Below are 25,972 nucleotides of genomic sequence, written 5' to 3'. Positions count from 1 at the left end.
TTTTGTTTCGCCGCAGTCGGGTAAAAACTACCAATTATTTTTTTGGTGAGTTAACCAAACGCTACACTTAGTTGTTGAAAATTTAATTGACTTTTTGCAGCATTAACAAAACGCAACTTCATAACGTTTGCGGTACTGTGGTGCCGCGCTTTTCGGCGGGAAACGGGAACGGGACAGTTGCTTTCTTCATTGAGTAATCTAAATAATTAATACGAAGTGGTGTTTTGTGGTTAATGATCGCATTAAGTTAGTCGGAAGACATTCGCGAGTGTTATTATATTGGAGTATTCAATAAACAAAGTGTATCTGCCTATTTTCGCTTCGTGCCGGGAAGCCGCTTCATAACTCAAAAGTTTATGCGGACTTTTGAGTTAATTCGTTTGGGGTTCGGAGTAAGAGTCTACTCCGAGGGTGGGGGCTTAGGTTTCATCATCATCACCTTTCATCATTTCATTAATCATCAAGAAAAAAAATACGTCAGACATGGCTGTATGGGCATAGTTCCCTTTGCCTTACCCTTCGGGGAAAACTAAAACAAAAAAAAAAAAACTGTGGTGCCGCGTAAACTTTTGTTTTCACGATATTTTGTAATATTTTTCTTCAAATTGATCAATTTATGCTTCTTATTAGCCAAGATATGATGTGAAAGACAAAATTAATGTAAAAATCGTTTTGTTTAGAGTGAAAAGTTGGTCAATTAGACCGGTGTAAAATGACTTCGATTATAAAGGTACACTGTCTCTCAGGGGTGGGAGATGAGACCCCTCCATGCTACGTGCTCCAGGTGGACGAGTTTAAGATCCTTCTAGACTGTGGATGGGACGAGAAGTTCGATATGGACTTCATAAAAGAACTGAAAAGGTCGGTTTTGAGGTTATGTTTCTTGCTATAGAAATGGTTACCTTTCCGAAAATATTCGTTATTTGTGATCGAGATTAGGCAAAACAACATAGAATATGCTTCCTTTTATACTATGTAGTATTAAATTATGTTAGTACACATTAGGAAAGTCAAACATCTGACTACCCAACATTTTTATTATAAAGAAAATATTCTTTGTTTTTGGCCAAATAATACGTCGTTCCTTCTCCTCAGCCATAACATGTTCTGAAATGGTCGTAGATTATAGGATAGAATAAAAGAATCTGGATTTTCAATCTTCTTTTATTGTGTGGATTATGAGGTGGAATACCAAACCTGGGAGGGTTAAAAAGGCCACTGGAGCAATTCGCAATATTGCTACTTGACATTTGTTTGCCCCGCTGGTGTCAGACATTGTGGTGGTGTTATTATGAGCTGGCAAAGGCCCGTGATATGTAAGAAGTAATAAATATTGGGCCGTTGGTTAGTAACCGGAACCAACGGCTTTCAATTGCTGCATAAGCAATAAGGCTGCCTGTTGTGCTTTTCTGTATAATAATATGTTGTCCTTATCTCTGTATTTTGTGTCCATTGTGCTCATTAAAGTATTTTATCCACCTATCTTTCAATTCGAGAAATGTTGACTTTCAATGTCTGATATGGGTGCTTTCACAAAAAACGGGCCATTTTTGGATGTAATTTGTCTTAATTATATTTTATTTGTTATTGGATTCCCTGTTAGTGTACATGATAGGCGATCAATTAATTGTGTCTTATCTAAAAGGGCCAGCCACTTTATGTCTTATTTTAGGAGATTTTTAGAGTTTTGCAAATTTAGGCATCTAGGGACTGATAGGTATAGTTAGGGACTGATGAACAATAGTGATATTGTAATTAATTAAGTTGTATATGTAGTATTATATTTATTTCTTACGAATATTTGTAAAATCACAATATTGCTTTGCTTGTTTTTTATAATTATCAGTCATATAATTATGAATTTCTTCAAATCAAATTCTTACACTCAACACGTTAGGCTTATATGTTAATCACTTAATTATTTTAGTTCTATGAGTATTAAGACAATCTTATAAGTAACAAAAATAATGAATATTTAATACTTCTTTCCTATAGTAACTCTGTTTCTCTTATCTTTCAAGTTCTTTTTTATTATTATTATTATTTTTAGGAATATGGGGTCGAAACTTTTTATGTGTTAAAGAGCTGGAACTGTATCGCCAAAGTTTATATTTTTCAACATTTGGGCCCGACAAAAGCTGTTTGAAATTTGACTTCTCTTGATGAGTTTTAGCTTTTGAAATATTTTCCGTAATTTGTGCTTCCAACACTTTCAAATTAAAATTCAAAAATACCACATAGGTAACATAGTTACACTTTGAATCGTCAATTTTACATAACGAACGTCTCATCCGCCTAAAACTACTGCAGCTTCTCACAACCTGTATAGCCGGGGAAAAGAAGCTGCAAGAAAAACCTCGGCACAGGGCCCTAGACGTTCTTTAAAAAAATAAAAATAAACATAAAACATAAAATATTGGTATACAATTGAGTAATTTAGCTGCCTAATATCAGTTCTCAGACAGTTAATCCCATGCATTCATATCTTCTAAATAATCACTAACTTTATAATAACCTTTTTTGTAAAGTTTTTGTTTAACTACTGTCTTAAAACAGTTGAAAGGCAAATTCTGAATCTCTCACTTCGCGAAACAACGCCTTTTTCACAATTTCTCTTCTTTGATTAGGATCTTCTGCTAGTTGTTCAATTTTACTTTTAGGTGTGAGCAAATTCTTCGATTTCTTATTTTTTTTCTTCAGTCTACTATATTTCTTCAGTTGAGTGTTAAGCTTCTTTTTTAAATTAGCAATTATTTGTCATTTTTTCTGCAAAAGTTTATTTCTTTTCTTCTGTTGAATTAGGCTTCTTCTTTTAGCTTCAACTTGTCTAAGGTCGTCATTTACATTTTCATTGTAGATCAGCAGTTCTGGAGCTACAGGTTCTCTGATAAATTCATCGTCAGATGAAGGTGGGGTATTTTCAACAACAAAATTATCACTTTTTGAAGTTTTAGGTTCTTTCTATAATCAGATGAGTACTTCTTCCACTTCTTTTTTATTTTCCTATGTGCACGTGAGGTCATATCCTGGACAAACTTTCGTTGACCCTTCTCCTTCTTTTTTAAATACTTTAGTCTTTCTTTCTCTTTGTGCTGCGCTAATTAAACTGGATCACTTTTAATTTTCTCTAAACGAGCTTTTGCAGCAGCTGATTTTTTTAATGGCTATTTCTTTGGATAATTTTGGTTTCTTTTAAGGCGGCATATTGCTATAAAATAGATAACAACAATTTATTAAATTTCACCAATAATTGTGAATATTATATAAGGATTAAACAATATATTTCGTTGTAGTACTGTTATTATAATAATAAACGTCAGTCCCTAACCACTCGCATCAGTCCCTAGCACCTTCAAGAGCTAGGGCCTGATGGGCTAGGGACTGACGATTCGGACTAAAATTAAACATAAAATTCTGTTGCAAACAATACTATGAAGTCTAATATGATTTACCGAACGAAACCTATATGTTATTTGTAAATATTGATTAATTTATAATAATTTCATATTAATTAACAATAAAATTACTTACCTAGGGACTGACCAAGTGACTGGATCCAACACGTGATGAGCCACGAACTGCCGGGTTTGCACTGATTTAAAAAATGTCCACCGCAAAACGAGTGTTGTCTGCGGATAACTTCATGTAATACTTTAAAATTCACTAGTATTATTCAACGTTCGTTAAAATTATGTCGCGAAATTTTAAAATTCGTAAGTGGCTAGGGCCTGACAAATAAAGTTGAGGACACTAAACTCATTTGAGGAAAAATAATTATTGTTTATTTAAATTACAAAATATTGACATAATTAGCTTCGAGTACTTATACATTTTAAAAAGTAATAATTAAAATAAGTATAAACTTAATAATGTTGTTAAATATGGATACCTAAGCACAAAATTTCGTAGGTCGGACATGCCTAGGGACTGACATTTGGGGTCCATATAACCGATTTTAAAATATAATATAATATCACTTGTAACATAATTTGAGAGATAAATAAAACACATTGTGAACTGTTATTTAACAATTTTGGTAGTAAATAATTATTAATTATTTCAAGTGAAATGTGCTGCGGAAATAGAGTTGCCCTATTTTTGTGAAAGCACCCATATTGTGAGTTAAAGGACTTTTTTTATGTTGAAACTTATTTTTTTACAGACATGTGAACACAATTGACGCAGTACTAATCTCACATTCGGACCCACTTCACCTTGGAGCGCTACCGTATGCAGTGGGCAAACTCGGTCTCAACTGCCCCATCTATGCTACCCTGCCTGTCTATAAGATGGGACAGATGTTCATGTACGATTTATACCAATCACATAAGAATGTAGAAGAATTTGACCTCTTTACGTTGGATGATGTAGATGCTGCATTTGATAAGATTATTCAGCTGAAATACAACCAAAGCATTGACATGAAAGGTAATTTAACATATATACATACATAAATTCACGCCCATCCCTAATGGGGTGGGCAGAGCCACAAGTAATTGAAGATAACTTGCTGCATTTTTTGATACTAAATTTAAGGTGTAAGGTACGTTGAACCTTATGGTGACAAGGGTCAACATCAGTCTATAGTCCATCATGTTAGAAATGACCAATCACTGTGTCGGATTTTACGACATATCAGGGAAGACAAGGAGCTGAATTAGTTACATGTACATAAATTAAAAATATAGATGTGTTCTATAATTTTTATTTGAAGTTGTTTAAAGATAATTTAAGTTCTTTGTTATGCAGTATTAGATTGTCAGAATGAATGACTGTTTGATTGCATTGCATTATTCTAATTTAAAAAAATCAAAAATTTTTGATGAAGTCTGTGGTGGCTATTATTTTTATATTTTAAAAAATAAGTTACTACTAAATAAGTAAATATACTTTAATTAATATCCTAAAAAAGGTCAGTACAATATAAAAGTCGTAAAATTAAATACTTATATGAATAATTCTGTACCCATTTTCAGGCAAAGGCTTGGGGCTCCGCATCACGCCACTGCCAGCAGGCCACTCTCTCGGTGGCACTGTGTGGCGTATCGCGGCGCCAGGAGAGGAAGATATTGTGTATGCTCCAGATTTTAACCACAAAAAGGTACCATACCATGATTGATAAATAAATGCATCATTTTGATGAATAGCCAATCATACTAAGTTTATTAGCTTTCAAGTTTGGAGCTCGGTGGCGCAGCGGTAAACGCGCTCGGTCTGCGATTGTTGAAGTTAAGCAACTTTCGCAAAGGCCGATCATAGGATGGGTGAACACAAAAAAAAAGTTTTCATCTCGAGCTCCTCCGTGTTTCGGAAGGCACGTTAAGCCGTTGGTCCCGGCTGCATTAGCAGTCGTTAATAACCACCAATCCGCACTGGGCCCGCGTGGTGGTTTAAGGCCCGATCTCCTTATCCATCCATAGGGAAGGCCCGTGCCCCAGCAGTGGGGACGTTAATGGGCTGATGATGATGATGATAAGGAGGGATCTCCTTGCGTGAGAGTTTATTTGACTTTTTGCCCTGCAGGTTATAATGCACAAGTCGACCTTTTAATATACTATTGCGGAGCTCCAAGCATGGTAAAGTTTGTGGACAAAGTGAATGCAAAGATGAAATATAGCTATTTGCTCATACTTGTATGGCGCGCGTTTCGCGCTCACTGTGCCCTTCCAAACTCTTTCTTCTTCTCATAGTTGGACAAACCCTGATATAGACTGTGAAATACATGCAAAAGGTGGAATTTCAAACCTTAAACCTATGAATATTCGCCTTTTCCTAGGCCTTTTCTAGTGGTCGTCGTACAGAGCAGACGTGTTTTAGGTTTAATCAATTTTACTTAAAAAGTATTGATTGTAAAAGTCACTTTAAGTTGGTATAGATTGAGTTAATTTTTTTATCAAGTTCAAGAGTGCACTTAAAATCTTTCTGAAGCTGCAAGCGAGTGGAATTAACGGGAACGTGCCGCACGAGGGCGCCACACGCTTCTACGTAAGAACGAGAAGACTGCATAATTTCCGTCTCAGCAAGACTGACCGCAGCGGTCATTGTTTCGGTAAGGTGCCGCGTTTAGACCGTGCAAGTTACTTGACTAAACGATAAATATGAATAATCCACTACGTTCGCCCCCTGGAGCGGGGTCTCAATCTCAACCAGACCTATCTAGATTTCAAAAAGAGATCACGGATCCTCAAATCACTATTCGAAAAAGGAAGCAACCTGAAGACCATGGATGTAACTGCACCTACGAATCCAAGATGCTACGTGAAGAGATGTCAGGCATCGCTTCTTTACTTGAAAAGCTAATTGAATCAAATGAAATTACTTCAAAGGAAATACACGAAAATATTCAAGATTTAAAAAACGAAGTTGCTAGCATGAAATTGTCCCATGAACAAGCTATGAACACGATGAATCAAAGTATGATGGATGTCAAATCACAAATAAATGATATTAAGTCATCAGTCTCCAGCCTATCGGTCAATCAAAAGCTAATTGAAAGAAATGTATCTCAACTTGAAAGCAAGGTTCGCTCGGGTGAAGAAAAGCTAAACCTAGTCTCTTCAGACCTTAATCATCTCCAGACATCTGTGTCAGCTGCAAAATATCAAGTTGGATCTGAACCACAGCCCATGGAGGAAATACTGCAAGAAATACAGGATCGTACCAGCCGACAGAAAAATATAATTTTGGCGGGAATCCCTGAGCAGACTTCATACAACCATGAAGAGCGGTTATCAAAGGACAAAACAGATGTACTTCGCATTATCAACAACAACTTTAAAGACGTACCGGAGCCGACTGATATCTTCCGTATCGGGAAATATAGCCCAACTAAGAACCGCAGGGTAAAGATTTGTTTCGAAAAACCTGAATTCGCCAAACAGCTCTTACGAAACAAGGATAAGTTACCCGATAGCATGAAAATGTACTCCGATGAAACACCCAATCAGCGCAAACAATTACAAGATCTAAAATCTGAGCTAACTCGGAGACAAAACGATGGCGAAAAGGACCTTACTATAAAATACATAAAGGGCATACCGAGAATCGTAAATACTACTCAAAAAAACTAATAAGTAATAATGACCCTACCAATAATAGTACAACATACCAGATAATTAGTAACTACGCAGACCTACATCCCACAAAATCTTGTCTTAACTTTTTATATTTAAATGCACGGAGCATCTGTAACAAGTTTGATGAGCTTAAATGTATACTAAGATCCATCTCAACCACAACGCATATAATATTACTGACCGAGTCCTGGATAAAATCCGAAGAACATGCGCAAAGATTCCGCCTGCCAAATTATACCCATTACTGCAATTGTCGCGACGATAGGACAGGTGGTGGAGTGTCGGCATTCGTCCACAATGACTTGAAACATAGTTTGTTAGAGTCTACTTACGATGGAGAAAATAATTACTTATGGCTGAAACTTGAGAAGTATTCACTCAACATTGGTCTTATTTATAATCCTGGTGACACAAATTTTGAAAAATTCATTTACACTCTTGAGGCACAACTGCACCAAAGGAAACGAATTCTTCTTTTCGGAGATTTTAATATTGATCTTTTAACAAGAACCAAGCAGAAACAAAGCTATATAAATTGCCTAAATGCAGCAGGTTGCAAAATATTGAATAAAAACAATAAAAAATACTACACAAGGAGTGATACCACAAGGAAATCAATATTAGATCATGTCAATACCAGTTTGAAGAACGACAACTACCACATGGCACTGATTGAAACCTCATTTTCCGACCACAGACAAATCCACCTCGCGCTTAAGAAATACAAACCGCCTCGCAAACAACGCGTTAGTTATAAAGCGCTAAATTACGAACAACTCTATCAAGAGGCTGAAAATGCTAAAGCAGAGGAAAACGATAACTTTGAAATATTTGAACGAAAACTTAAAAAACAAATCGATCATAGTTTAATAACAAAAACGAAAATTTTAAACTTACCACAAAAAGACTGGGTGCAGCGAGATATTATCAATGGAATCAATCGGAGGAACGAGCTATGGGCTAAACTTCAAGAACACCCTGATAATGATGCTCTAGAAAACCAATTCAAGACAGAGAAACACGCAGTAGCCCATCTGATCAAAGAGGCAAAAGACTCCTATTATTACAACCAGTTCAAGAAATGCAGCACCAAACCCAAGAAGATGTGGAATCTTATTAACGATCTCTCTAACAACAAAGTCAAAACTAGCTGTGCTCTCCCTAGGCTCATACATGACTCAAAAGATATTATAGACCCCCTTTTGATTTGCAATACTTTCAATGACTACTTTTCATCTATAGGGTCATTATTAGCTAAAAAAATCCCGTCCCATTTTCACAACATCGATACTACAGCATCACAACATAGTTTCAAAAACTGCACAAATCTACTAACAGACTTTATACCTACTACTGATAGTGAAGTATCAAAAATAATAGATAACTTAGACCCTAATTCAAGTAATGGCTTAGATGGCATAAGTACTAAAGCCATCAAATGTTTGAAAACTTTGATAGTCCCAGAGTTAACTAAATGCATTAATGCAGCTCTTATACGGGGAGAATTTCCCGATTCACTTAAAATCGCAAAAGTCTCTCCTATCTACAAATCTGGCATAAAAACCGACCCAGGCAATTATAGGCCGATCTCAATTCTCCCAATACTCTCAAAAATTCTTGAATATATTCTTCACGAACGCTTGGAAACCTTCTTAACTAAGATCAATTACATAACAGAACGACAATTTGGCTTCAGGTCTAAAAGCAATACCCTAGCCGCGACCGTAGATTTAATCACCAAGATTAGACAAAACATCGACGGTAAGAAAATAGTTTTGGGAATCTTTATCGACCTAAAAAAAGCGTTCGACACTGTGAGTCATAACAAACTTATACAAAAACTTAGCCTAACTGGGATAAAAGGTACTGCGCTAAAAATGTTTGAGTCTTACTTCAAGAATAGGCAGCAAATAGTAAAAATCAACGAACATGTAAGTGAACCTCGTCCTATATCTTTTGGGGTCCCACAAGGTTCGATCTTAGGCCCTCTGTTATTTTCGGTCTATATCAATGATGTCACTGATTTAGGATTACAGGGACACATCACTCTATATGCTGATGATACGTGCCTATTCTACTTTGGTTCGTCTATACGTGATATTATTAATTCAGCACAAAAGGATTTGGACACTCTCTACTATTGGTTGCAATCAAACTTGTTAACTATCAACATCTCTAAAACGTCATATGTTATATTTAAAGCGAAAAACAAGCCCGTACCTACATATCCACCCTTAACTATTAATAACGATCCAATACAAGAGAAACGCGGTGAAAAGTACTTAGGACTTCATATTGATAGTCAGCTAACATGGAAGCTACACATTGACTACCTCAAAAAAAAGCTGTCGTCACTAATGGGTTCTTTGCGTGGCATAGTACGCTGCCTACCCCGAAAAGTGCGGATGACCATTTATAACTCATTAGTTAAATCACACCTGTTATATCTCATTGAAATATGGGGTACTGCAAGCAAAACCAGTCTCTCTGACTTGCAGGTCATCCAAAACAAATTAATAAAAATGTTATTTCACTATCACTACTTAACACCAACAACTACTATATACACACAAACTAACCTAATGAATTTAAAACAGTTATACACCCACTGCACATGTATCCTCATAAGAAAAATACTATGTAAAACAATCCACACATCACTTTCACTTACCCAAAACAAACAAGTGTCTAAACGCTCCACAAGACGGGCTAGCTACGTCATTCTACCTAAAATCCGGACAAACTATGGCAAACGGATGATAACTTACGAGGGCGCACAACTTTTTAACAACTTACCTTCACATATAAAAAATATCGAATCATTAAATGATTTTAAACGTAAATTAGCTCAATATATTATAATTAAATATCAACCATAACTTGTTTTTGGAGGGATCGTGATGGGAATGTAATTTAATTTAATGTGAAATAAATTAAGTGTGGTGAGTTGTGAAGTTAACTGTGAATTTTCTGTACGAGCGAACATTAGTATTTATTTTATTGTAATCTGTTCTCATGTAAGTGACTTATTTCATGTCTTAATGAGAATAAAGAATCTTTGAACCTAATATTCGACGCGATTTGGAGTATTTCTGAGTCCTCATTCATCTAATTCCTCTCTTCGATCTAAGTTACATACATAACGTAAAATTAGCTTCAATTTCTTACTTTGCATAATCTATAACAAAGTCAAATCAGTTACTTTTTACTAAACATCAAAACACGAAATTACTATAGAATTTGTATGTCTGAGAACTGATATTAGGCAGCTAAATTACTCAATTGTATACCAATATTTTATGTTTATTTTTATTTTTTTAAAGAACATCTAGGGCCCTTTGCCGAGGTTTTTCTTGCAGCTTCTTTTCCCCGGCTATACAGGTTGTGAGAAGCTGCAGTAGTTTTAGGCGGATGAGACGTTCGTTATGTAAAATTGACGATTCAAAGTGTAACTATGTTACCTACTGAATAAAGATATTTTTGAATTTGAATTTGAATATGAAGCAACCTGTGACGTCATAAAGAAACGTGACAAAATGTCGCACTTATTATTGTGTTTTTCTTGATTAAAATTCAGAAAAGTTTTTTGACACTTTTAGATCTTTTATTTAGTAATCAGAATTCCATAATTTATCTTTGACCAAGGAAACTAATCAATTCTGACGTCACTTTGCAGGAACGCCATCTAAACGGGTGTGAAATAGATAGACTCATGAGACCCTCACTGATGTTGCTGGGAGCTATGAATGCTGACTACGTGCAGCAAAGACGGAGGCTTAGAGACGAGAAACTTATGAGTGAGTATTGTTCTGATTTTTATCAGCCACGATAATAACCCTAAGGCATAGAATAAAGAATAATACTACGTATAGAACGGTAACTCTCCGTCCCGCACCATTTCGTATCTGGTGGCTACCTCACCCCCTCTGGGTCGTATAATTAATTTTTTGTATAGAGTGTGCGGAATATGCCTGAGATCACGATAGGTGAGGTCGTTCGTCAATGTTACAAGAACCACAGAAGAAGTATGCTTATAAAACCCTATCTAATAGGCTAGTTAATTCCTATGGAATTTGTATGATAAAGCACATTTGACGTCATAGAAAAACGTGAGAAAATGTCGGCTTATTACTAAGTTCTTCTTGATTAAAATTCATTAGTAGTTAAAATTCTTAAGTTAGATAGAAAAAATATTAGTTTTTTGTTAGTTTGAGATCTGTCTTTATTTAGTAATCAGAAATTCATAATTTATCTTGAATCTAGTACACAACGCAATTATAACTTTTTAATTTGCTCAAGCTCAAGAGAACGCTTTTTTTTGTCAAGTTGGCAAATTGTTTTTTTAAATGAATTGCTCTAATGTGACATTTTTAACCCTCAGTAATTGTAACAGATTCTTCAGCTGGATATAACTTTCTTTCCAGCAACAATCCTCAGTACTCTCCGAGGAGGTGGCTGCGTGCTGGTCTGCACAGACACTGCCGGCAGAGTGCTGGAGTTGGCCCACATGTTGGACCAACTCTGGCGAAACAAGGATTCTGGACTCGTGGCGTATTCTTTACTGCTACTGTCCAATGTCAGCTATAACGTTGTGGAGTTTGCCAAATCACAGGTAAGCTGTTGTCATTATAAAAGGAATAGGGTTTCTTAATTTTAGCATTGCACAGACACTGCCAGCAGTGTTGGCGTTGGCCCACATGTTGGACCAACTCTGGCCGAACAAGGATTCTGGACTCGTACTACTGCTGTTCAATATCCTTTACCTTTTTTTATATGCAGGGACATGTTTTATATACATACCGCTTACCTGGGGGTCAGCATAAACAGCCTATATACGTCCTACTGCTGGGCACAGGTCTCCCCTCAATCAACTGGAGGGCGGTATGGAACATATTCCACGCTCCACTGCGGGTGGGTGGAGATGTTTTTACGGCTAATAGCCGGGACCAACGGCTTAACGTGCCTTCCGAAGCACGGAATCATCTTACTTTTTCGGGCATTCAGGTGATTCAAGCCTGCAATGTCCTTACCGAACAAAGTGATTTCGACAATGTCCCCATCGAGAATCGCACCCGAACCTCCAGACCGTTAGCCCGACGCTCTAATCACTAGACCACGGAGGCTATCAGAAAGATTGAGCTTGTCCATTCGACACAAAGGCGTGCTATAGCGCTTTCCACCTTTCGCTGGTAGTGAGCCAGCTCTTTTCTTTAGTTCATCTGACCATCTAACGACGGGTCTGGCTATTCAACTATCAACATATAGGATTTTTGATTTTATAGCCCTCATCCGTACTCAGGGAAACTCAAAGAGAAAATTGAATCGAAAAAATCTGATCTAAATGCGCAGCTCTTGTCAAGCCGAAACGAGTGTGTTAACCATTACACAACCGGGTTCTCCTCCTGTCCAAGGTTCAAGTCCCGTCCGACTAAAAAATTACTCTTATTAACTTACAATTTCTCATGTCCTCAGATCGAATGGATGAGCGACAAACTGACCCGCGCGTTCGAGGGCGCGCGCTCCAACCCTTTCGCGCTGCGCCACCTGCAGCTGTGCCACTCCGTGGGCGAGGTGACGCGCACTCAGGGGCCCAAGGTGGTGCTGGCGTCCTTCCCCGACCTGGAGGCAGGCTTCGCAAGGGATCTGTTCCTGCTGTGGGCTCCACACCCGCAGAACTCCATCGTCTTGACTGCCAGGTAGGCGAGGGTTCTATTTCAACTTATTTTCTTTTTTTATTTACGAGTAGGTCACCATTCATAAATTTTGTGTCCATCCATTTTTGATACTTTAGTATAACATTGAAGTACTTACCTAGTCGTTTTTCACCATAATTGTTGTTATTAAAATTTAGTTATGTTGTATGCACTATTGTGGATATTAGATTAGGTCAGGGGGGTTAAAATGGCCATCATCATCATCATCACCAGCCTATTAACGTCCCCACTGCAGGGGCACGGGCCTTCCCTATGGATGGATAGGGAGATCGGCCCCACGCGGGCCCAGTGCGGATTGGTGGTTATTAACGACTGCTAATGCAGCCGGGACCAACGGCTTAACGTGCCTTCCGAAGCACGGAGGAGCTCGAGATGAAAACTTTTTAAAACTTATTAAAATGGCCACATCGAAGCAATTCATCTAAGAAAGCATTTGTTTGCATTGCGCACTTAGTTTTGTATGCGCAAATGTCAAATAGCAATATTGCTTTCTTAGATGAATTGCTTCGATGTGGCCTTTTTAACCCCCCTGTACTCTGTATACTATAATTCTGTTATGTGTTATATGTTTTTGTTTTATGTTTATGTTGTTTGTTGACCTAATAAACAAAATAAAAAAAAATACAATGAGTGCGACATTTGATAGCTTTTGTTTATGACGTCACAACGAATACTGTCCAGTATTGCCATACTAACCTCAAAAAAAATTTTCGTTTTGTCGTTTCGTAAAAAGGTTACTCATTTCTCTAGTCTCTAGTCTAGGTTGTCAAGTAGCCTATTGCATAATATCCGTGTGCTAAATTGCACAAGTATGTATGTATGTTTATCATTCCTCAGAAACTACAAATCCATATCCCTAGCGTTATCCCGTTTTTCACGGGTCCGCTAACCTAACCTGAAGATTTGACAGCTCCGATTTTTTTACATAAGTGACTACCTGTCTTGTCGGTGGAGTAACCGCCATTCCTCTCTTCTTCCCGCCAAAACCTTCACCTCCCGATACGACACGACCTGCACCTTCTCTTTTATTTGTTTCATAAATGTTATCCTAGGTCTACCCCTTCCTCTCTTCCCTTCAATTTTTCCTTCTATAATGTAATGTATTTTTCCGACAAGAGCGCAGCTCTTAAATAGAGAGAGAGAGAGAGAGACTACCTGTCTGACCTTCGAACCCAGAAGGGAAAACCAGCCCAATACAGGTTAGGTCACATACCTCCGAAACGCATTTCTTGGGTATATATCCATATACCTATAAGTTGTCAAGTAGCCTATTAATTAATATATATATATATATATATATATATATATATATATATATATATATATATATATATATATATATATATATATATATATATATATATATTTGTATATATTTATTATATATATAATATATTAATCTGTGATTTGATTCCAGAACATCTCCGGGAACACTAGCCAGAGATCTGATAGAGAAGGGTGGCGACAGAAGTATAGAGCTGACGGTGAAACGACGCATGCGACTAGAGGGCGCCGAGTTAGAGGAGTTCATGCAGCAGCTCAAGACGAAGCAGACAAACGTGATCAAGTGAGTAAATGAAATGAAAATTTATTGTTATAAATGTGGTAAGCATATCGATGGCAGTAAAGCTTATAGCGCTCAGCACATTTAGTCATGTTGTGACATACAATAATAACTACTTACATAAAGTACTGAAAAATATTACAAAACTACTTCATCATCACCAGCCCATTAACGTCCCCACTGCTGGGGCACGGGCCTTCCCTATGGATGGATAGGGAGATCGGGCCTTAAACCACCACGCGGGCCCAGTGCGGATTGGTGGTTATTAACGACTGCTAATGCAGCCGGGACCAACGGCTTAACGTGCCTTCCGAAGCACGGAAGAGCTCGAGATGAAAACTTTTTTTTGTGGTCACCCATCCTATGACCGGCCTTTGCGAAAGTTGCTAAACTTCAACAATCGCAGACCGAGCGCGTTTACCGCTGCGCCACCGAGCTCCTCAAAACCCACACGACCTAAATACTTACAACAAAAATACTTATCTATATAAAATGAAAACCGCATCAAAATCGGATCAATAGTTTAGAAGATAAGTAGTAACATTACTTTGCACAAACGCACACACAAACATCTCTCACCCTAAACGCATATACCTGCTCCGTTCCGTCGTGGGTAAAAAGAAAGAAAAGAAAAAAAACCTATTTATAAACTAAAAAACTCACTTAAGCTATGAAACTGCTTTCCCTTTAACCACTTTTTGAGTTGGGATCGAAACTTTAGACGGGGTAGCTCTAACTATTAGCTGCGGGCTTAGCACCGTAAGCGCGCGACTCTTTCTCGCCGCGACAGAGATCATCTGTCTCTTTCTGTGCAGTACTGTGTGAGAGTGACGGGTGACGTATGTCGAGGCGAGAAAGAGTCGCGCGCTTACGGTGTTAAGACCGCAGGTCGATCTTTGTGACGGGTTTTTGTGGTCCCTAGTTTGTTTAGGACATTGCAGGCTAATCACCCGTTTGTCTGAAAGCAATGTGATCTGTGCTTCAGAAGATACCACGGTTCTTCTATCGTGTGGGTTGTAAGGTGAATTACTAACCTCATCAACCCTGGTGGCAGGGTTACTATTGAGCCGCCAAAGGCCCCTGACATAACTTACATCAGTAAGTATTAACCGGGACCAACGGCTTAACGTGCCTTCCAAAGCACGGATCATCATACTTTTTAGACAATCATGTAATGTCCTAACCAAACTAGGGATCACAAAGTGATTTTTGTGATATGTCCCCACCGGGATTCGAACCCGGAACGTCCGGATCGTGAGCTCAACGCTGAACCACTGGACCACGGTGGCCGTTATATAACTAAATATTAATGTGTATATATTTTAATGTTGTAAATGTATATATGTGTCGAAGGTTTTATCTAAATATATTTTTTATTATTATTATTGTTTGCCAGGGAGGACCCAGCCGGCATCTCGTCAGACTCGGACTCGGACGGCTCGCTGGAGATGTGGGTGGTGACGGGCCGCCACGACATCCCGCTGCGGAACGCGGCGCGGGCGCACGCCGGCTGCTTCAAGACCAACAAGCGGCACCACGCCATGTACCCCTTCCACGAGGAGCGGCCCCGCCACGACGACTACGGGGAGATCATCAAGGTACCACATGCTTGCCAACCCACACCCTGGACACTTCATACAAAACACCTCGTTACAGACACTATACAGTCACGTTATCGTCATTTATGTGTGTGACGTCTGCCGCTCGTACGATTGAAGACTAAAGTAAGTTCGAGGGGGTGAGGTAAACCTAGCTCAGCCGCTGGTGGGGGGCGGAGAGTTGCCGTTCTTTACGTAGTATCAGTAAGTGCAAGTGGAAACACAGTCCGCGCGCTCACCCTCTTACAACTTAGCCGCTTACGGCCATAAGACAGAGGGAGTGAGTTTGGCGCCCAATACGAACTCGTGCGTATTTTTCTATTGTCTCTGATTGAATTAGCAGTACGCGAACGAATAGAGAGAGAAACAATAGCGCCGAGCGAAAAAAATATAGGAAATTACTGGGCTGAAAAAATTTGAATGCCATCGAAACGATAAGAAGAAGAATGTATTTAAAACACATAATAACGGGTTCTTACGGGGTCATCCCGTGATCATGGCACTTCCAATAGTGTCGAAATACCGGGAGTCTCATATCCCTGCTTTAAACGCGGTAAGAACCAGTTATTATACTGTGTTTTAATTATGATAATAACCGCGTAAACTTAAAACTATGTTTAATGTATTTATTCAAAAATTATCTATTATAATGTTCATTTGTTAACAAAAAAGGAATAGTTTAAGAAATGAAATGTTCATTTATCATATTTTAATCATACTCGTTTATTTATTTTCGTTCTGATCTGAACTGTATGGAGGGATTCAAAACAAACTGTAAGAGAAAACCACTAGTGCGGTAATGTTACATTACATCACCGTAGTTTTAATAGAGTGATTTATTTACCTAAAAGCGGTGCAGTAAGAGCCACTTTACGAGCAAGTGTGTTGGGCAATAGGCTAAGCCTGTGACTGACTGAATACATACTTAATATTATAATTATATCATCTTTATTTGAGTATTTTTCTAATTTGATTTAGTTTTAACTTAATTTAATTTTACTATTTAGTTTTATTGTTTTTGGAATTTTTCATTGTATTTTAATAATATAAATATGGGTTACATGCCTGAAATAAAATGATTTTATTTTTATTTATTTTTAAAACATATTTTATTTAAATTCAGCCTGAAGACTACAGACTGGCCGAGATAGTGGACGCGGAGGGTGAAATCCGGGACGTGCCTCCCGCACCGCCACCGAAGGAAGAGCCTGAAGGTATGCCTGAATAGATTATTTCACTGGGTCATAAGTCTATACAGGGTGTTAGTGACATCGTAACGAATACTGAGAGGGATGAGTCAGACCATGATTATGAGTTAATATCATGTGGAATTTTCCGTCGCAAAATTAATGGTTTTTTTTTTTTACTTTATTTTCAATTCTATACTTTGATACTGAAAATAATTAAAAAAACACAAAAAATTTCATGAATTTTCCGAATAAAAATTCCACTTGATATTAACTCAGAATAATGAACTGAATCATTCCTCTCAGTATTCGTTACGATGTCACTATTCACGTTGATAAGTTGATATCAAGTGGAATTTTCATTCGGAAAATTTATGAAAATTTTTGTGTATTTTTTAATTATTTTCAGTATCAACTCAGAATCGTGGTCTCAGTTATCCCTCAAAGTTTGCGTTACGATGTCATTAACACTCTGTATATAAAATACAGACAGAATTTTCATAAAAAATCAATAGAATTTGTGACATTTCGTAAAAAGTATCTGTTTAATTGAATATGATTTAAAGAATTTCTGGTTTTTGTCCCAGACGGCTCCTGGAACGAAGGTACTTGCTAGCGAACAACAGAGTTTTTAATTGAAACCTAATAGTACCATAATCCTGCCAAATAGTTTGCAGCTTCCGTAGCTTATTCGTACATCCTGTGCATAAACAAAAAAACAAAAAAGAGGCTCACTAGATAACTAAAATTCGCTAGATTCATAAGTATTCCATTGTGTCCGGTCACGAGCATTAATATGTATACACTTTGGTACCATGTCACATTAACTTTTTTGACAAATTGAACTGTAAGTCCCACTAAAAGTCAAATATGTTAGTGCGACAGAGTCCTAGAGTGGGTACATTATATTGCTCATGACTGTCCATAACTATACGTTTCATAGACATACATTTATCTCAAACGCTCCATTGCTATTGTGCCAACGGAATAGAAGAAAGGGGTTGGAAGGGCCAAGTGAGCGCAAAACGCGCGCCATACAAGTATTTATTTATTTATTTTTATTTATTTATTTTTAGGGAAATTTACAGCAAAAAATAGTTCATACTTCAACTTTGCATTCCACTCGCGTGCAAACTTGACGGCGAACGGAACTCCGCGAAATTAAAGCTGATATTAATAAACTGATCTCAGCTTCGAGACTGCCCTCGAGATCATTTCAATGTGACAGTTCTTACATAAAAACAGAGACTTGAGCACGATCTTGAGGGCAGTCTCAGCTGAGATTAGTTTATTGATACTACCCTAAAAGGTCATCTTGTGCATTAAAAGGTGCAGGGTAAAGTGGCTATGGAATTTGAGAAGCAGTAGAGCTAGCGTAGTTATCTGTTTGCAGGAGTAGTAGTAGGAAAAGAGAGTGGGGTTGAACCGGCGACAGCTGTTCTCATACAAAATGCGCTTTAGGGTTCTTTCTTCTACTCCGAGATTATACCCTAGACTAGCTTTTGCCCGCGACTTCGTCCGCGTGGCGTGTTATAAAAGAAAGATCTTTGTGTGTGTGGGAGTGCATATCAAATTTCAAGCATCTAACTTATGCATTTAGATTTTTTCATACAATTTTTACTTCCCGCTAAATAGCCGTAACTAAACTTTATATATACAAAAGTATGCATGCATGCTATATTGAAAACATTTATCTTACGCGGTTTCGATTTTTTCATACAAATTTTTTTTCCCCGCTAACTCCCGTTTCCGTGAGAATTTTGCAATATCCTGTTGCAACTAAGCTTTAAGTTAAATAAGATACCAAATTTCAAGCGTCTAACTTAAGCGGTTTAGATTTTTCATACAAAAGGATTTTCCCGCTAATTCCCGTTCCCGTGGGAATTCCGGGAATTCCTTTCTTAGTTCACCTCTACGGTACCTAAGCTACGTCCCTTCCAAATTTCAAGTGCCTATGTTTAGCTGTTTAGTCTGTGCGTTGATATGTCAGTCAGTCAGTTTCTCCTTTTATATATTTAGATAGTGTAGCGTTGCATGATTAGAGTGAGCTAGCGCTGCGCGGAACTAGATTACCTCACTCCCTCTGGATCTGGGCCGCTAATTAAGAATACGGAGCGCGTGGGGACTATCTGTCTCGCTCACACCTACGCGGCACACGGTGTGAATCATGGTATTAGAAAACCAGCGGGCTTAACACCGTAAGCACGCGACTCTTTCTCGCCGCGACACAGATGTGCTCTAAACAGACAGCTAACATTTCATGGTTAGCCCAGCTGACGTCATCCCGCTTTTTGACCATGTTTATTGATGACGTCACAAATTTTGTATTCTCATACAAGAGCCAATTTTGACATTTAGAAAAAAGTATCCCATTTTACACGCCTTCCAAAAGTCCTGGACTCTATAGGCCGGAGATATGGAAACAAACAAATAATATAACAGTTTATTTCGGATGTATAAAAAGATATCCATGCTTTGTAGTCTTTGAACCTTTCAAAACGGCCTCCGTCGTCCAGTGGTTTGAGCGTTGGGCTCACGATCCGGAGGTCCCGGGTTCAACTCCCGGTGGGCACATATCACAAAAATCACTTTGTGATCCCTAGTTTGGGTAGGACATTACAGGCTGATCACCTGATTGGCCGAAAGTAAGATAATCCGTGCTTCGGAAAGCACGTTAAGCTGTTGGTCCCGGTTACTACTTACTGACGTAAGTAAGTAGTCGGTACATGAACCATGTCAGGGGCCTTTGGCGGCTCAATAGTAACCCTGACACCAGGGTTGATAGGGTTGGTAATACACCTTACAACCCACACAATACAAGAAGAAGAGACTGAACCTTTCAAATTTTCAGAGGAACCGATAGAGATCCCAAGTAAATGCGTGTCCTCGACCCGGCTGGTGCACGTGAAGGCGAATATCCAGTACATAGAGCTGGAGGGGCGCTGTGACGGGGAGTCCCTTCTGCGTGTGGTGGCGCAGGCCAAGCCGCGGGCCGTGGTGCCGCTACGGGCCAGCGGCAGCGCGCTCGACACGCTGAGGTAACTCCAACTTGCTATTACTATACAAGTACGTATGGGCAGAATCATGATCTGAATTATACACCCTCAGTATAGAATTGAATATAATTAGAAAAAAAAACTATTTAAATCATGAATTTTGCGACGGAAAATTCCACTTGATATTAACCCAGAATCATGGTCTGAATCATCTCTGAGTATTCTTTACGATGTCACTAACACCCTGTATAGCGTACCGAAATGACACTCTCTGGGTCTTACTTTAGTCTAAATAGCCGTAAGACGCCAAAGAGTAAGAGGGAGCGTGCGAGCGAGCGAGCGTGCTGTCTCTTTCGCACGTAAGTGTTAGATGGGTATGAATGAGATTGATGGAAAAAACAATCTTTGACGGCGAGGGTGTGCTGCCGCCAAAGGATGTTTTCGGGGTACCGAACTGACCATAGCACCCCGCTAGCCACAAGTTGATAGTGTGACTAGGGATCGACAATCCAACGTTTCACGACCGCTTCAAGACTGCATTATTGAATGTGGCGCCATCTGTTGCATGTGGGCGGAACTAGCTGGCCAACTAGTTGGGTTGGGTTAGCCGCCACAAATCGAAAAAAAATTCTGACTCGGACGAGACTTGCACCCGCTTGCCGGCTTGTCCATAGGAAATTCTTTCGATCTCTTAATTTCAATATTGGTCTTTTGTTTTGTTTTTTTTTTTTATATATACATACATACATAAACTCACGCCCGTAATCCCTAATGGGGTGGGCAGAGCCACAAGTAATCAAAGACAACTTGCAGCCACTGTTGATACGAAGTCCTAAGCTGGATATGATGAACCTTATGGTGATAAGGGATCAGCCTATCGCCCATAACATTAGTCCATCATGTTAGAGGACACAATCCCTCTGTCGGTTTTTACGACATGCCCGGGAAGAAAAGCAGCTGAACGTGTTCTATGTTTTTTATTTGCTCCCAGAACAGCATAGAAGCCTTTATATATTTTAGCCTATATATATATATATATATTAAATATTTTAAATAAAATAAATGATATTGTTCTTCATTCTTATTCTCTTTTCACTTTAATTCCAGGAAGCACTGTGAGGCTGAAGGCATAGAGAAGATGTACATCCCGAGCCGCGGCGACATTATCGACGCTACCACGGAGTCACATATCTACCAGGTACGTAATTACAGAACAGGAGCTCGCGACTATATCCCAATGGGGTAGTCAGAGGTACAGCCATCGCAAGATGAACTAAGTACCCACACGCACACTTTTTGTTAGACCCACGTGATAGGTGGTGAACCGTATCGCCGTCTATAATGGTCGAGCCAACTGTGTTAGTGTGTTAGGTCATATAATTATTATAAAAATATATATTTTTAATGATATGTAACTTAAACTTAACCTTTTGGGTGACCACAAAAAAAGTTTTCATCTCGAGCTCCTCCGTGCTTCGTAAGGCACGTTAAGCCGTTGGTCCCGGCTGCATTAGCAGTCGTTAATAACCACCAATCCGCACTGGGCTCGCGTGGTGGTTTAAATCCCGATCTCCCTATCCATCCATAGGGAAGGCCCGTGCCCCAGCAGTGGGGACGTTTATGGGCTGATGATGATGATAGGATTACATTTTCTTATCTAGATTAAACGTACATTAATGAACAATTGTTTAAGTTCATTATTGAATTTGTGATTGTACAATGGGGTTGAGTATAGTACCTATAGAAATTGCAAACTTGGTAATTAGCAAAAAGTCGAAGAAGTGTTACTAAAGCTTTCATTACATAAGATAAGAATGTTGTGTCATATTCCGCGTGTTTGATAGTAGTTTTGGTGTTGCAGGTGAAGCTAACAGACGCCCTGATGTCTGGCGTGGCGTGGCGCTCGGCCGGAGACGCCGAGCTGGCCTGGCTGGCGGCCGTCGTGGCGCCTCGGGCGCACCAGCGGGAGAGCGACGCTACTAGCGGTGAGCTGCGCCGGCTCATTCATTAATACAGTTTACAGTAACAGTTGGCAATTAAAAATTTGCGTCTGCTAAAAAGTAAAAAAAAAAGAAAAGAAAAAGTAAAATGATTCCGTGCTTCGGAGGGCACGTTAAGCCGTTGCTTCCGGCTTTTAGCCGTAAAAACTAAAAACACCTCCACCAAGCCGCATTGGAGCAGCGTGGTGGATTATGCTCCATACCCCCTCCGGTTGGTTGAGGGGTGGCCTGTACCCAGCAGTGGGGACGTTAATGGGCTGATGATGATGATGTTATGTTATGTATTATCCGTGTGCAGAGGACGCGCAAGACGTGGTGATGGCGCTGGAGCCGGCGGAGGGCGCGGCGCAGGCGGCGCACGCGGCGTCGTTCGTGAACCAGGTGCGGCTGTCCGAGCTGCGGGCCGCGCTGGCGCGGCTCGGGCTCAGCGCCGAGTTCGCGGGCGGCGCGCTCGAGTGCTGCAACGGCACGCTGGCCATACGACGGGTGAGAGCCACGAGCATTAATATGTATACACTTTGGTACCACGTCACATTCACTATTTTGACAAATTGAACTGTGAGTCTCACTAAATGTCAAATATGTTAGTGCGACATAGTCCTAAAGTGGGTACATTATATTGCTCATGACTGTTCATACAGGTGGTAATGGATCCTTCCCCCCTCCCCTCCCCCCCTTACCCTACACTACACATTGACGTCGTCGTATGGGCACTTTGATACCATGTCACATTAACTTTTTTGACAAATTAAACCCTAAGTCTCCTTAAATGTCAAATATGATAGTGCGACAGGGTTCTAAAGTGGGTACATGATATTACTCATGACTGTACACGCGCATCTGTGTGTGTGACGTCTGATGCACTTACGAGTGAAGACTAAATAAAGTAAGACTGAAGGGGGTGAGGTAAACCTAGATCAGACGCTGGTGGGGAGCGGAGAGTTCTATACGTAGTATTATTCTTTATTCTATGCCGTAACGAATACTTTGGGGATGATTCAGACCATGATACTGAGTTGAAATCAAGTGGAATTTTCTGTCGCAAAATTCATAGCTTTTTTTTTGTTTTTTTTTTTTCAATTCCATGCTTTTGCGATGGAAAAATCCACTTAATGTTAAGTCAGAATGATCCCCTCAGTATTCGTTACGGCGTCGCTAACACCCTTTCTAATATTATATCTACTAGAAAAGTGTTCTAAGTGTGTATTTTCTCCTTATCTTTCTCTTATTTTTTTCTTTTCAAAAAAGGAAGAAAGCACTCTTTCTTCCCAGAGGGCAAAATGTACGACATTAGTGTCATACAAAATAAGCGGGAGAGAAACATGTCAAAATATACGATAAACAAGTTCGTGGCAAAATGTTCCTAGTGAATTATTACTAATAGTGGCGTGGCTGTACGTATTTAAAAACAAAAACAAAATAGAACAATAAATTGATGAGCGCCACTATACAAACTTATACACAAAAATACCAAAAAACAATTATTCAGCAATAAACAACCACTAAATACAGGTTTTATCTATCTATGTAATATTAATATCTTCACTAATTTAAGAGCCACACTCTTGTCGGTGTAGCATTCTCCATGCTACTTTTTTTAGGGAAAAATAGGGCAGTGGTTTCCCTCTTGCCTTCCGCCCCGCAGTACTCCGTCTGACGCGAGTGTAGTATATTTCAAAGCCGTACTAGGACTCCTATTATAGGAACATTAATATGTGTACTAGAAATTACTTTGCTATTGAAAATATATTTGTTTCAGTTGGACAACGGCCGCGTGGCGTTAGAAGGCGTACTGTCGGAAGAGTACTACAAAGTTAGGGAACTGTTATACGACCAATTCGCTATAGTGTAATGTGACTGATATCTACTCAAGTATTGTAAATAAAGTTTTAAGTGTATGTTTAATAAATCCCTTTAAATGATCATGTTTTTCTTACCTCTTCCATTGAGTATCACGGTAAGTACGTTATTTTTTGTCATTTCTGGTATTCATTCATTGATTCTCTGTCGTTCAATCGACGAACGAACTTCACACATTTTCGTAAGTCAGTATTTTTTTAGTTTATGGCAATATTGGCAATGGATAGACTAATCTTACAGCCATTCAATGTATTGTGATCATAGAGCAACACAGATTAAGAAACCAAAGAGTTCTCGCCGCGGAATGTTGCCGTTTATGAAACTTATTTGATCGAAAATTGTGCGCATTTTCTCATTGTGGAGTCGAATAAAATCCAATGGTCTCACTTTTTACAAATTTTCTGTTCAAATTATCCAAAAATAATGATTGTCCTTTGTTCTAAAATATATATTGACGTATGACTTGGCTGTATGCGCTATGTTCCCTTTGCCTGTCCTACGAACAAATTAACCAAAAAAGTATTAGCAGACCAACTGACAATTTAAAAAAAATATGTAGGTAATAAGAAGTAACATTATTAATACTATCATGTTCATTTAAAATGTAAACATTTCATCGTTTCAAACGCTTTTTTGATGCGAGAAATTTCCGCCTCTAATGGTTAATCTCACACACCAGAAGAAAAAAGCATAAACATTAACAAAAAAATAAATAAATGTGCGTCACGTTTAAATTCGACGAAGGGATTAATTATGTTATTACGTCCTTTCTAAAATGAAGGAATTCTATTTTGAAACAACATTTCCACCTGATGACACCAAAAACTACTATCTTTCTGTCCTGTTGTCAAATTAATCACTTGTATACAGAGAAAGGAAAAGATATATTCGTTTTCCCATTCACTCACTTAAAGTAGGAAAGCATTATGGAAACACACTAAGCATAAAAGAGAACGTTAGGCTTGTAATATTTCGTCAGACAATGTTGTTTGTGGGTAGTTTCTAATTTTTCTTTTGCGTCTCTTTCGCACTAGGCTGTGTACCATATTTCTGTCCTTTTGTCAAATCGTAGACAGAGAAAGGAATAAATATGAACACGTTCTCTGTCTTTCATATAAAAGGGAGATAGCATTATATGGTAACAAACTAAGAGTAAAGGAGAAATCCGAAATCAATCAGTTACACTTAAAACTCTCACGCGCACCTTCACAAGATCGCAACACTTCTTTTGATTTATGCATTCCTGGTACTCGATTGTAATATTTTTCGTTCGTTCAAGCGTTGAATTGAAATTTTAGCTGGATTGAGCGAACAAAAAATTGAAAACACGTTCTGTCGTAAAATCCGACACGGAGGGGATCACCTTGTGCGAGTTGCCGTAGTTGATGCATTGCAAGTACTTATGAAAATACACCTAAGGCCTGAAATACCTGAAAGTTTCATGTTTTATGCTGTTGTAGAAAAAATAGGCATGGGAGTATTATAACGCACCATTTTCTAGTTATTTTGATTATTGCTTTGAACTACTTAGTAATGACTTGAGTCTGATCGATGGAGTATGAACCTCATATACACTGTGGGTGCCAATACGTCAGATGTTTTCCCAATTAGGCTGCAGCGCCTGCCTGCATTTGTTAGAGCTAGCGATTTCGCCGAGTAAGTATTTTACCATCCCCCGAAACTCTACAGTCGTTGGAAGCATGACGTAGTATTATTCCTTATTCTATGACTAGGGAGTCGATCCCTTGTGGCTAGCGAGGTAATATGCTCAATTCGCTGGACAGAGGTCACAAGTAAGTGAACCTTCAATTGCAGCCACTCTTGATAAGAATTCGTAAGATGAATATGATGAACGTGGCAAGCCCATTAATAATTAGCTATTGCTCTATTTGTTGGAAAGGACCCTAATTTTTATTTATCGTGAAGCTTCAACGCTTCAACAAACGAAAAATATTAGAATCGAGTACCAGGAATGCA

General features: G+C 38.8%; 1 protein-coding gene across 3 annotated transcripts; it reads left to right on the top strand.

Moving 5' to 3' along the window:
• Positions 1-277: 277 nt before the first annotated feature.
• Positions 278-24,058, top strand: LOC126374857 (probable cleavage and polyadenylation specificity factor subunit 2). Of its 3 annotated transcripts, XM_050021614.1 has the most exons (14): positions 278-861; positions 4,163-4,428; positions 4,977-5,101; positions 10,753-10,873; positions 11,501-11,688; positions 12,549-12,772; positions 14,208-14,357; positions 15,751-15,952; positions 17,076-17,166; positions 19,991-20,177; positions 21,243-21,333; positions 21,997-22,120; positions 22,434-22,621; positions 23,895-24,058. In XM_050021614.1, the coding sequence occupies exons 1-14, from the start codon at positions 713-715 to the stop codon at positions 23,985-23,987; spliced, it is 2,199 nt and encodes a 732-aa protein (XP_049877571.1). In that variant the 5' UTR covers positions 278-712; the 3' UTR covers positions 23,988-24,058. The 3 variants fall into 3 exon arrangements, 1 of the variants encoding a protein (XP_049877571.1); XR_007567498.1 differs by lacking the exons at positions 278-861; positions 4,163-4,428; positions 4,977-5,101; ... (7 more) ...; positions 22,434-22,621; positions 23,895-24,058 and adding an exon at positions 6,888-10,018 and having other exon boundaries at positions 11,501-11,514; XR_007567497.1 differs by lacking the exons at positions 278-861; positions 4,163-4,428; positions 4,977-5,101; ... (8 more) ...; positions 22,434-22,621; positions 23,895-24,058 and adding an exon at positions 6,986-10,093.
• The last annotated feature ends 1,914 nt before the right edge of the window (positions 24,059-25,972 follow it).

The sequence above is a fragment of the Pectinophora gossypiella genome, chromosome 18 (assembly GCF_024362695.1).
Source record: "Pectinophora gossypiella chromosome 18, ilPecGoss1.1, whole genome shotgun sequence".
NCBI classification, from domain to species: domain Eukaryota; kingdom Metazoa; phylum Arthropoda; class Insecta; order Lepidoptera; family Gelechiidae; genus Pectinophora; species Pectinophora gossypiella.
This window is presented reverse-complemented; position numbering and strand designations above follow the sequence as displayed.